The following is a 14,279-nucleotide window of genomic DNA, read 5'->3' as shown; positions in this document are numbered from 1 at the left end:
AGAATATTTCATACAAAAACAACACAATTAATCAATAAAATACAAAAAAAAAAATACACAAAAAATAGCACATTTGTAATATTTCAGCTAAAATGGCCTTTGAGATTTTGAGTGCAACCAATACTGATGAACATCTCTATGTTCCTCCACTGAAAGCAGTCAAGCTGCTGTAGCTATGAGAGAGGACCTGTAAATCTGCCTGGTCTAGACATGGCTGCAGAGGAGCATGCCTCATAGATATTTTAAAGACCGTTAAAGTCTAGAAATAGAATGAGATAACAGAGGATAACCACAAAACAGTTGCAATGAGGTATAATATGCTCACTGCTCCTCTGGATAAACTGCTGGGATCACAAGGGATTTAAATGCTGAAGCTGAGATTCCGGATAAACTTCTTTCAGAATACAGAGTTGGTACTCGGAATGTTTTACACTTCTTTAGGAACTCTCTAGGAAGACTGGAGCAGGAGATAGATCACAGTTTGGGGTGATGATGTAAGAACATAAACCTATCAGTGTTTTCTTGATATCTACAGGGACGATGCAGCCTCTGTTACTCCTGTAAGAGATACACGACTAACTTCCTGATTCAGGAGGAAGTCATCCCACAGCTTTAGAGTTTGTGTTCCACATGTTCCAAAATGAAGCATGCTAGCACACTAGTAGATGAAAAAGTGCAGACAAAATGAAATACATGATAACATTAGCAGGTGAAGGTGGCAGAGGACATCAAATAGAAAAAAGTTTCAGTTTCATTTGAAAAAAAATTGATTAAACTCACCTTGGATTAATGAAAAGAACTGCATGCTTCCCAAATCCAAACAGAGGGAGTGAATGGATGATAAAATAGGAGTCAGTTCTCTGCAAAGGAAAATAGAAAACATTTATTTCAAATCAATTCTGCTGAAGATTAAGAATTAAGATTAAGAACATATGATGACATGAACTGGTATTTTTATGTTTTACAATTAGAAAAAGCTTTTAAAGGTGAATATATTTATCTTTTTTGATATAATGTTCTGAGCTGATTAACCCCTACAGAAGGATGTATTTAAAGAGCCAATCCCATAATTTTTGAAGCTATTGAAAAAATATTTCAAGTGGTCTTTGAATTAGGATTATGCAATTTCGAGCTAAAAAAGGGTTGTTTTCTGGGACATAGTTTCGGCAGAGCTGCTGTAGTTCATAAATTTGCCTCTGAGTTTGGACATGTGGCCCGCCATGTTTTCTATGTAACAAATAAGATCTTTTTCAAACTGTATTTTTTTTTTTGTCTGCTCCTGATTCACAATGATTTGAGTGAAGAAATACTCAGAAATTCAATTTTAAGTCTAATTTTCTTCATATATGTCCATTATGAGAAAATGCCACTAGAACAAGTTCAAAACTTCATCGGAATGGGTCTTTAAAAGATACATTTTATGGTTGTTGACCATAAACATAAAACAAACTGTTTACCTGATCAATCACTGCAAGAAAATACTGTAATAATAATAAATAAAAAAAAAACCGAATGGATGCTTTAGACATAGTAGGTCAAATTGTCTTGGAGTGAAGAATAGATTATGAACATTTCAAAGTATTATATCACATGTAAAAAAATTCTACTGTGTACCACCTCCAAAAACTAATTAAATGCATAAATTATGAACTTCTTCACATGCATATTTGTGCTCTTTATTGCACTTAACTGACCCAAAGTTTAAAAGTTCACTTTTATGCGAGAGTATGTGTGGGTGTTGCAGAGGAAAAAATAACCGCTTAAGTGCAAAGATGTTGCAGGATAAGAGGGTGAATATATAAAAGACATATTTGCTGGGTGAAGGAGCACGTTTCATAATTCTCACATACCAGAATTCGTTTTGTCAAATGGAAATCAGGATAGTTTTCCAGTTCCAGTGTTGATAAGATAGCTCTGACGGCACAGTTTCTACGCTCATGTTGCGAGTGTTGACAGACCTGAGGCGGTGGAGTGTCAACAGGAGCGTTTTAGCTTTGTCTGAAGTAATTTAAAATGTTCTTAGTCTGGATGGAGTTTATTTTCTTTCTGGATAGACTGGCCATTTTTGCAAATATTATCACTAGCTGAGCCTGGATACGGTTACATTTTGTGCTTTCAGCTCATATTATTTTTGTTTCATATTGCAGAGTTTGCCAGTATGGCCGGTGTGTACACATCCCTGAAGTTCAAGACTTTCAAAAAGCCTTTCAGACTCCTGGTTTGAGTGTCAATACGTTTTCTTTGGGGAGTTTAAATGAAAGATATGCTCATGCACAGTGAAGTGTGACTGACAGGTGCCCCTGGTTCATAAACACAGGGAGGGCGGGGGTCCTGGAGGCAGTGGTGGTAGCTATGAAATGCTTCTCTAATGAGGCCCCCAGACTTTACAGCAGATAGAGCGACGGAGGAGTTTTCTGGAAGATCTTAAACGATGAGGAATTTAGTCGTTGGTTGGACTGCACGCTGGCCTTGAGGCTCCTGTTGGAAAACTTTAGTCCCTTTTGATGTCTGCAGGATTTATTTGTTGAAAACTTCTCACAGTGTTGCATTGAAGATAATAGTTTATTCTTCTTTTTCTGTGACGTCAGCAAAACAACCCTAACCAAAGTATGCGTAAACAGTGGTTTGCTTTCTTATAAACAGCTAGTTCTACTTCCTATTTTGCAAACAGTCGGTACCATAAACAATCATAATCTAAGAGTAATGGTTGTGTACCATAATAAGTCCGACTTTATGAAGTATCTATATGACGAATGTATAGCTTTGGAAAAAACAATGGGTTACTCTGGATGGGGAGTGTCTCAGCTTCCCTTATTAAAGGGAGTAGTGTTGTGCAGCACTGTTAGCATTCACCACGGGAGTTTAATTCAGTGACGTTCACTCGGTGGCAGCAGGTCGTCTGAGCCTGAGATGAAGATCAGTACAAAAGACATAGAAACTTCCTCGCTGTTCCCTGAGAAAAGTGAGCTTGTCACCTGGTGAGATCTGCTGCAGTTTGGAATGACAGATCAAACGGACTGGAATAGACCAAAGACACACCGAGAGTGTGCGCTGATTGATGGATAGCTTATTTTGTGACTTATGTCTCTGCTTCATTCCGAGCTTCCTCGGGAGCAGGTACATGGTTTCATAGACCAACGCCTCAGCTGGAAATGCAGATGCAGGGAGTGCGGCCATTATGAATATTCAGGGTTTTTTTTTGTTTCCCGTTTGCTTTTCATCAGCTGACATGCTGATGAGACGGTTTGGGTGTGAATTTCTCCTTGTCGAACATGTCGTGCGTTTGTGATTTGGAGGTGTTACTGCTGAACTGCAGGTTCACACCAGTGAAGTGGAAACTCACCTGCTTACCTTAACAACACCTTTTCTGTTTTCCTGTTGGGAATTGAGGGAAAAAAGTGATAAACGAGAGAGGAAACAAGTGCAAGTGTTGTTGAGCAGCACTGTGCTTCAAGATCATCTATTTTCAGTAGTTTGGTAGGTTTGAGGGTAGTGTAAAATAAAAAAAAATATATTGAAAAAACATTTTTATGCATGCATGCACCATTGCAGGCTCCGACTGGCACTTTCCAACAAGTCTGAGTGACAGTGGAGCTTCATGGCTCGTGCAATAATCTGGCAGCTGTGTCATGCCTAGTTACTTTTCTCACAGTATTCCTTTTAATGTCAACTGCAGCTAGAAATATTTTATGTGTTTTTAAGGCAAATCCTCCAAAAAACCAACAAGTACATCTCATAAATACATCCTAAATGATTTTAAAATTGTTGATTTGGAGCAAATTGCCCAAAAGGGAATTCATTGATTTGTTTGTATGATTCCAATCATCTCTGATGAAAAACCTTATCTTGTCCCTGTCTGTCTCTTCCAGCCGATTGTTTATGAAGGCCAAGACAAGAACCCGGAGATGTGCAGAGTGCTGCTGACACATGAGATCATGTGCAGGTGAGACAAGACTCCTCACATCTCACCAGAATATTCCTCAACTCTCTCCTTCTTTAAGTCTCTTTGCTGGTAAAAACTCTCACCAATCATGTATATTTTTCATTTTTTTAATCATCCTCTAACTCACACAGATGCCAAATCTGTTAAGGGAGATGAGTTTGGCCTCTCACAGTTGCAGCATTAATTGCAACCTAAAGATGAATTTCTTTAGAAGTAGGTTGACGGCAAAGAGCTCTATTTATAGAGCCGTTTTACTAATATAACATATACAATGGGAATGTGTGTGTGAAACATGCATGACTTCTGTGTGTGTGTGTGTGTGTGTGTGTGTATAAAAAAAGAGACGCCTGGTTAATTAGGACACAGAGAAACTCATTAGTCAATCTGAGTCCTTCTGTTGTTTTGTGGCTAACAAATGGGCCTTCCTCCACAATCTGACTATAAAATATAGGCTAGACTCGCATGCATACACACACACACACATGCATTTATGAGGACACAAAAAAGCATGCATATGCACGCTCAGGTCTGCACACCGCAGTTATAAAAATTCAAATTTAGCACGATTTAAGTTCCCATTCCTTGACCTTGTCGCTGAAAAACTTTAACTGTAATAATATAAATTGGGGCTCATCTATATGCACAAGCATGGATTTTAGCAGTAAAACCAGCAGCACTTAATATTTTACACAGCATTAAAAAAAGGTGAATTTCTTAAGTGATTCACAAACTTTTGCAAAATATTGTCGAGTTTTCTCTAAAGTATGAATTCTGAAGCAAATAATCATTTTAGATACAGATGTTTTTTCAAATCTTTCCTCTGGGGGAGCAGCAGGTTTTTCATCTGGTGTGGACACGCGCCTCTCTTCACCAGCAGCTGAGGTCAGTCAAGCTCCCATGTGCTGATTCTGCAGCCCAAGCTACACACACAATAAACGTGCGCTCATACAAAGGGCTCTGGGTGTCCATTAATCAGGGTGGCTCATTGTCACGGTGCTGCTATTAGCCATATGCTCCCAGACAATCTGTCACCTCACAAACCTGGTTGGAGCTCCGCCGCTGGGTTTTTTTCTGTCCATAATCTGAGTTTTAGCAATTGTTTCAATACAGGATTGTGATCACATCGAAAAAAATTCTATAGCACGTAAAGGATCTAAATAATACAAGAATTAAAATATTTATATATCTCTATGAAACTGATCACTGGTTTAAAATGTAATCATCCAGAGACTTGCCTCCAATAAATAACATTCGTTTGTTCAATTTGATTATTGTAAGACCAATTAATAATAGTTTTCCTAGTGGATTATCTAAAATAGGAGTGTGTTTACTCTGGTTTAATTGTGCTTAAATACTGTATTCTAACACAGTTTGTTCATGATCTTTGATTATTTTCTTAGTTTGGTAAATGCAAAATACTGATCGCAACCAAAACTTAGTTCTGTCAACTTCAAAACTATGGTTTTAGTTTACTTGCAAGTTATCTTGGAGTGGCTAACAACACTGCAAGATCACAAGGACAATCCAACAGACCTAAAAGAGGAAGTAAAAAAAATCCAAAGTGCAAATCAGAAGAAGTTTGAGTCAAAGAAGACGTAAAATTGCAAAAAAAAAAAAAAACATCTGAGATGTTGCCAGTGAGTTCCTAATGTTTGACAAACTGCAACTCTACAACCGTTTATGTGATCATTTAACATAATTCCAATTCAACTACTGTAAAGTGTTGCATATCCGTGTTAAGCTGCTTTTCTCCGACTTATTTTCATATGAATTCAGAATTCACGAGAATTCTGTAAATTGCATAAATGGTCAGAGAGATACAGTAATTCAAAGAAAGTAAATGCTTAAGCTAAACCTCTTGTGTTTTTTTCCTGTTCAAAACTCATTTTTGACTTTCAAGGAAGCAGGTATTTTGGTTTTGTAATGTTCCCAAATGGTTTAGTGTAACTCATTAGTCACTACTTAAAAAAAATATACTGAAACCAAGTGGAGTGAACATTGTTTAACTTAGAATTAAAACCAATATGTATATATATATAAATATATATAAACACAAATATTTACAGTGGTCCCTCATTAATGATGGGAATGGGCAAAATCATCAAAGTTGTCTTTGTTTTTGACAGCTACTCCAGATTTGTTAATGGGGCCATACCATGCTTTTCTTTAGTCTTTCTGAGTGAACTATATACATATATATATATTAATTTTGTAACACATTTTTATTAATGAAATATAAGTTATTTTTGTGAACTTTTTTCATACCTGGAAGTAAAATGTCTGGATCTCGGAGGCACCGGCTTTCGCTACTTTATGACATCAACCTAGATCCGGCCTTTTGTAGCGTTTCACCCATTTATATATATATATATATATATATATATATATATATATATATATATATATAAATATTGATGTACAGTACATACGTGTGTCCCAGGCGTTTATCCCAAAATTTGGCAGAGACAGAATAGTGATGGTTAATGGGTTAATTTAGCGTTGAAAGCTGATAAGCGCTAGCTTTGTGTTAGCCTGGGGGCGGAGCAAACTCTTCCTGAAAGGGGCTGTTCGCAATCTGTGACATCAGTACGTGAGGACCCGCTCACTTTTGTGGGTATGGGCTGGTACTGAGAGCACAGATTTTTAGAGGAATACTCAGAAATGCGTGAACGGATCAAAATACCGCTTTGGGGTTGAGGAATGAACAGTATAATACACTTATAAGCTCAAAAAGTTTATTTTTTATGATATGGCCCCTTTAAGGCTGTAAAACTCTTCCCTTTATACACTTTTTCAGACAGAAATCACAATTATCACACTTTTCAAACTCTTAAAATTCAAGCCTTTGTGAAAAATATATACATATAAAAATATTTAAAAACTGTGAGGTTGCGAAAAGTGAACCAAATTATAGAGATGGACGTCACTACCATAAACCATGTTTATAGTACAATCAAACAGCTTTTAATGAGTAAAGAACTCATTTTTCTTTACTGAACGATCATTCTTAAAGCAGTTTTCTCTAATTCCTCTTGAACACCTCATCAAGTTTGACAAATTGCCCCAGAAACCAAAGTGTTCGTCAACATCTTTCACACAAAGAAGTGGAGAGGATGTATCACCAGTTCATCCTGTTGAGTCTATTGTTCGAAAAAAAGAAAAGAAAGGAGGGGGGGGGGTGATTAGATCACCAAGATCCAAAGCAATAAGCGCTGCATTACCCCCCTTCCTATCCCTCGTTTTCCTTTCCACCACCTCTCCATTAATAACATCTTCTACTCTGCTCCTTCCTCCTCTTTCTCCCACTTAATCTCCTCCCTTCATCTACACCATCCCTTCATATCCACCATCCTCACCTGCCTTCTAACCTTTCCTTCCTCCTTATTTTCCCTTCCCCTTACATCTTCCCCTTTTATCCGTCTCCAACCCCTCACCGATGCTGTGCTGCTCTCTGAAAGCTTCCGCGCAGTGACCCAGTTCATTGGGCGCAACAATTGACAGGCGGGGTAGAAAGAGCAGCGCAGCAAGTAGATAGGTGGGACAATGAGTATGGTGTAACGTGTCAGTCTCTTTCTTTCCACCCCTGCCATCTGTGACAGTGGGAAACCTGAGATGTCTCCCCTTCCTCTTCATCCCACCCAAACCCATCCTTAGTTTTCCTCCCACGCTCACGCTTTCACTCTTTACCGAAGCTCTGCCCCGCTTTATTCTCCGCCCTCCTGTGTGCACTTTTATTCATAATTGATGCAAGCAAAGAAAGCCTCTTTGACACACGTGTAGTACATATCTGTGAAAATTTGTACGCCTGCCAAGTTATTTTGCTCTTGGTGTTCACCCACTCCTATTTTTGAGCATTCTCCATCCATATGACTCCTTTCTTTTAGTATGTTTAAGCACTTTTTTAGTTATTATTTCTGCAAAAATACACTTTGTAGCTGAATTAAGCTTGCACTTTAAATGAGAAGTAGTTAAAATCTCTAATGTCACAAGGATATTTAAATGACTTTATTCTACCGATTGATATGAAGACCTATCATGGTGATTTGATTCATGCCTTTGTATTTTGTAGCTCTAAAAGCACAGAAATCAACGCAACAATATAAATGTACAAATTGTGTTTTCCCTGAATTTTTATAACATCCAAACATCAATTTACCCAGTTAGTAATTTCAAGGTAACGACTTTTTTGACACAAAATTTTTATATAATACTTTTCCTGCTACTGAGCATCTCAAAGCGCTTTCCACAATAAAATAAATAACAGTAAGACAAAAAATAGTTGTTAAAATAGCAATCATAATAAAAAAGAAAGAAAAACATTAAAATCCTGCAAGTACAATCAAATTAAATCAAATTATTAGAAAAAAATGTATAAAATCAAATTAAAATAAATAGTTTTAATTGAAATACATTGTACTGTTTCTTAGTACACATTTATTCGATTTGGTAGGTTTAAAATGTCTCCAATCATGCAAATAATAGGAGTTCAGTAATAGTTGGTCTTTGAGATTTGTAGACATCTCCTGAGGATCAGCAGTCAATAACAATAAAACAAGAAGCCTAAATGCTTTGAATTCCCTGGATGCCACTAAAACACCTCTCAGGTTTGCTGTGATATTTAGGGACAGAATCTGGGATTAAAACAGATAAATCTTAATTGCTTTTTTATTTTCTTTTTTAACACATTTACATTCAAGACATGACTTTGGCCAAGAGTATAAACCATGTCAGCTCAACACACTCTGTTATGCTACATTCACACGGGGCTTGGAAACACGCATCTGAAACACTCATGTTCACATTTCGCTACACAATTTGGATCAACATGGTAGAATAGAAGCCACAGATTACAGCTGCAGCATCCCAATACCTTTGACAAAGAAGTCTAAACAAAAAAATAATTTTACTGTACAGAAATTATACATAGGCAAACATTATTTTAACATATTGCCATCATCAAATACTCTATAACTGCATTATTTTTAGAGGATTTTTTAATGTTTTGAGTTTATTATTCACAGAGAAACACATGGAAAGTTGGAGTTCCATATTCTTAACAAAATATGAAACATCACTGTTAAAATAAATAAAAGAATGAGAATAAGATAAACAGATGAATGTGAACATAGCATTTTTACATTAGGACTGGCCTCTCATTGTAGTCTGGATAGTATTCTGTCAGACTGCTCATGCTCACTGTGGTAACAGCAGATTTATAATAGGTTGTGTCGCCCTACACAAACTCGGTTGCATTTATGCAGCAATTTTTCAAATTTCCTAAATACTCTTTAACTTTGCTCTCTTTAATGAGACCTCGGTCAGCGTGTTTATAGTTTGAGTCAGCTAGAAAAATAGGAACATGATTACTCTGATTTTTGCAACCTTTGGTTTGTACACACTGTGGTCCTGACTCAGTTTCAACCCCTCAGAGTCTGGGTCATGTCATGGACTTAGTGTGGTCGCGACCACAATACTGGTGTAACAGCAAAACCTCGAAAAATAAACCCTAGCAGCATTTTAATGAATAGAGTCTATATTTTATATTCATGGCATCAAAATTGTTTCTTATTTTATTTTGAAACGTAGTCGTTTTTTCTTAAAACCAAACTTGATAAATAACCCGAGATGGGAAAGTTTAAACATTTGAAGAATGGTTGAAAAACAGGACATTCTTTCATAATTAAAAAAAAAAATCTTTTTATTATATGAGTAGAAAACAGTTTTATTTAATGGAAAATACAGTTAGATTATACATTGTTTGCTGTTAAATAGGTTGTATTTTCAGTTGCAGCCAACCTGTTAATCGCTCTGGCGTGAAGCTGCTTTGGTCGTCAAACTCATGCCCACTCATGGATCAGAGTTCTATTATTTAAAGCATCAATCCGCCTCCTTTGGCTTCTTTCTTTTCGCCGTACATCCTTATGCCAGTTTTTTTTCATGACCCTAAACTCCCACATGATGTTTGAGAAATCTGATTTATCAGAGCGGACCACCTTCTTCTATTGGTCCACTTCAAAAATCCTACTCCGATCATTTATTGATCGATTTCAAAGCGTTCTCAATGGTCTTTTAATTATGATTATACCTTCTTTAACCATAATTAAAACTGATTTCTAAAGTTCATCAAAACCGCCATTTGAAATGTGGGTGAAACTGTTTGCACATGCTAAGCCCGCCTCCATTTCCCATCATTCATCTGTTTACACGCTCTCCTGCTATCTTTAAGTTAGTTTCTCCTGAGCGGTCTGGTCCAATATTTTGAGTGTTTCCATTGTAAAATTGACCCATTAAACAGTACTGAACTGTACCTCTTGGGGGGCCTGATTGGTTGAAGGTCCATAGGTTGGGGCGGAGCCACTGTAGCCACCTGTTGATTGGCAGAAAGTGATGATGACAGAAACTGCCAATATACAGTTAAGATAGCTTTTTTTGCTAGTGCTGGGCGGGTCAATCCGAAATATTGATAATATCGATCTCAAGTTGGCATCGGATTGATACTGACCCGCAGATATCGATATTTCTACTCTTGTTTGAAACTTTTCTGTATTAGCAAAAAGGAGCCAGCTGAGTTGCTGCCTCACTCTCATCCTGTGAGATCTCAGCAGCAGCAAAGAAAAAACATGCACTGTTCGCTATATTTTCACTATATTTAAATGCTGAGTTATTATTATTACAACTTACTTTTCACCTGTTTTTAATTTTCTGTTTAAAGGCTAAGAAGTTACATTTTGTCTATTTTTCTACCAGTTGCTATTTTTAATATTTTGATTTATTTTTTCATCATAGTCGCTTGTTTCTTTTGGTTTGTAGACTGTTTTGTATTCACTTCTTCACTTTTTTTATTTAATTTCAATAAGTTTTTATTTTAACAAACTATTTTCCATTCAATTGAAAATATTGTCCTAAATCTGTTTTTGTGTTTATCAAGCAGTTAAAAAAAAAATTGAGATTTTAAGGTTCATGTCACGTCCACATTTACGAAAAATATCGATATCAGTTTAGATATCGACGATATTGACCAGTATCGGATCAATACACAAATGCTTAGTATTGCTCAGCCACATTTTTTGTGACTCAGGATCCAATCAAAACTTTTTTTCATCTACAATCTTCTTTCAAACAACTTTAAATTCCTGTTATACACAATGTACACAAAATAAAGCAAGTAAAATAGGAGTTTCTGGATGACCTCCATTGTTGCATTGACACGCTAGCGGTCTACACCACACATGCGCTGAGAAAACAAACCGCTCAGTGGAAGCGAGGCTTAACTGAGTGGAAACGCTTGGCACAATTATCTGTACTACTCCTTACTGTACTGGACCGCTCAGTAGAAACAAGGCTTTACAGACCATTACAACCCAAACTCGATTATGTGTCAATACGTCCTTCATGAGAAAAATGCCACAAGAACATGATTTTCACTGGAGTGTGTTCACAAACTCTGAGATCTGCAGTGAACCCAGTGTGGCTCCAACTATTAACAAGGCTTGTCCCTTTACTGAAGCTTTCGTGTCTTCCATACCTGGCCCGTTCCACTGAACCCTGCTGTTTCTTTCCAACATACTCAATTTCTTTGTCATAGAAACTATTTTTAGCCACACACTCAATTTAGATCTGCTCTACAGAATTTCACTAACACTCCTGTTGGCCTGCTTCTGACAGTTCTGATCAAATGTGAATTTGGTAAGAGGTTTCATATCAGTGTTGTCAAAGAATATAATGTGCTGTACTTTAAGCATCCAAACTGGGTCATTAATGTACTGAATGTTCTGAGAGTCAAACTCACTTCTTCTTCTTTTTTGTGACTTCTCTTTTAGTCGGTGCTGTGACAAGAAGAGCTGTGGAAACCGTAATGAGACACCCTCAGACCCTGTTATCATCGACAGGTACTGACTCTCACTTTGCCCCTTTCTTTCTCCTCGCCGCCCCCCGCCCCCCCCCACACACACACAGACACACACACTGGATGAGAGGCTATGGTGACCTGTTTGAATGCCGGCTTGGGACCATATGTTTGTGTCTTCGGAAACATGAGCTTCTCAGATTGAATCAATGGCTACTGATGTGAGACAGTGAAGCATTTGAGGCACAAACTCTGCAATTAAACACTGAGCTGTGCTAAAAAAAACAGCAATTAAAAGTATAAAACTTTCACTTACAGCATCGGTGTCAAACTCAATCACACAGGGGCCAAAATCCAATGCCGATCAGGAACTTTTTAACATAATTATGAACTAGATATAACGCATTACTTGTGATAATAATGGTGTGAATGCTGTAAGCTGAATATTGCCACTGAAGATGTTAGTGCTGATAGCTGAAGATGCTAAAGCTAATAGCTGAAAACGCTGAAAATGATAGCCAGCTAAAATATTAGCTAAATTCCAAATTAGCCTGAAAAGCAAAACATGACGAAAAAAAAAAAATAAATAAATAAATAAAACTTTGGCAAAACATCTACGATGTAGCTGCAAAAATAGCTAAACTTTAAAATAACCACAAAAAAAAAGATTAAAAACCTAAATTTTCCAAAATAGCTAGCATGTAAAAATGAGCTAAACTAATAAAAATGACAAAAAAGCCTAAACTAGCCCAAACAGCTAGCACGTAGCTGAAATATTAACTAAACTCCAAAAAAGCCTTAAAAAAATGAAAACAAAAAGTCTAAATTAGCCAAAACAGCTAGCATGTTCCTGAAATATTAGCTAACCTTTTTAGTAAATACCAAAATAGTAAAAAAAAAACTAGCAGAATGCTAATTTTAAAAACCTTTAAACCGTAGCTTTTTATCATAATTATGAATGATAAAAAGATAAATATATTATTCCAGAATATTATCGAGCCATTAGTGACAGTAAAATAAAATGATCTGGAGGGCCGGATATAATTATACAGAGGGCCAGATCCGGCCCCCGGGCCTTGACTTTGACACACGTGACTTACAGTGTGTCTGAATGTGCTGCGGTTATGTTATTGATCAGAGACAAAACTGCACTCTTGCAGCCAAATGTATAAAGTTTTATGTGTATGTTAAACAAATAGCTCTCATGTGAATTTATTACTTTTGTGTAGAGCAAAATAAAAATCTGTTTTCCAGCAGGAGATTTTTTTTTGTCATTCTTGTGCTTTTTTTCTGTCAAATTGGAGGACTGGATGTGAACACAGTCTCCCTTTCTGCAGAAAAGTGGATCAAAAGCAAAGGAATAAGTCACAGTGAAAAAAAAAAAACTGACAGGAGATCCTCCTGTCTCATTTTAATCACATTTTTTAGCAGTTGTTTTAACCCTGCGTCAGCGCTTCTGGCTGTGCACACATCTGTGAGCGTTTGAGTAATTCATAGGCCGAGCAGATATAATATTCTCGTCACTGTCACCACATTACAATCAAACACGGTTTTTGTTGTGGAACACGCCTCAACAAACTGTGCGGCACATTAAAAGTCATAAATGTGGAAATTATTATTTTTTTTGCAAGGCAAGACAAAACTTTATTTTGTGAAAATATATGCATTTGACACTTTAATATCAGTATGTGTTCTTGATGACATCCTACAGTAGGTCTTCTCTTTAGTGGTTGTTCTTTAGGGGTGTGTATTGGCAAGAGTCAGGCAATACAATACATATCGTGATACGTGTCTCAAGATACAATACATATCGTAATACGTGTCTCAAGATACAATACATATCGTAATACGTGTCTCACGATACACTACATATCCTGATACGTGTGTCAGGATACAATACATATCGTGATACGTGTCTCAGGATACAATACATATCGTGATACGTGTCTCAGGATACAATACATATCCTGATACGTGTCTCACGATACAATACATATCCTGATACGTGTCTCACGATACAATACATATTGTGATACGTGTCTCACGATACAATACATATCGTGATACGTGTCTCACGATACAATACATATCCTGATACGTGTCTCACGATACAATACATATCCTGATACGTGTCTCACGATACAATACATATCGTGATACGTGTCTCACCATACAATACATATCGTGATACGTGTCTCACGATACAATACATATCCTGATACGTGTCTCACGATACAATACATATCGTGATACGTGTCTCACGATACAATACATATCGTGATACGTGTCTCACGATACAATACATATCCTGATATATTCCAAGACTGTACCAGAACAATTTTTCGCATTTTTTTAAGAGTATGAGTTAGAAAAAAAATTCTACCTGAATATTTATGCATCATTCATTGTAATAAAATGACATTGATTGTACATTGACTGACTAACAATAAAACTCGACGCACGAATCATGTTCGGTGTGAACGCAGCTTA

At 36.8% G+C, this 14,279-nt stretch overlaps 1 protein-coding gene across 1 annotated transcript in view; it reads left to right on the top strand.

Moving 5' to 3' along the window:
* LOC112142958 (transcription factor COE1) overlaps window positions 1-14,279 on the top strand; it is a 95,979-nt gene that overhangs the window by 4,384 nt on the left and 77,316 nt on the right. Inside the window, exons 5-6 of the mRNA XM_024266655.2 lie at window positions 3,870-3,943; window positions 11,764-11,832. Of these exons, the coding sequence (XP_024122423.1) occupies window positions 3,870-3,943; window positions 11,764-11,832 (143 nt within the window). The remainder of the gene's footprint in view (window positions 1-3,869; window positions 3,944-11,763; window positions 11,833-14,279) is intronic.

This window comes from Oryzias melastigma, linkage group LG14 (genome assembly GCF_002922805.2).
Source record: "Oryzias melastigma strain HK-1 linkage group LG14, ASM292280v2, whole genome shotgun sequence".
Taxonomy (NCBI): domain Eukaryota; kingdom Metazoa; phylum Chordata; class Actinopteri; order Beloniformes; family Adrianichthyidae; genus Oryzias; species Oryzias melastigma.
The sequence above is the reverse complement of the archived record's forward strand: the minus strand, read 5'-3'. Positions and strand labels throughout refer to the sequence as shown.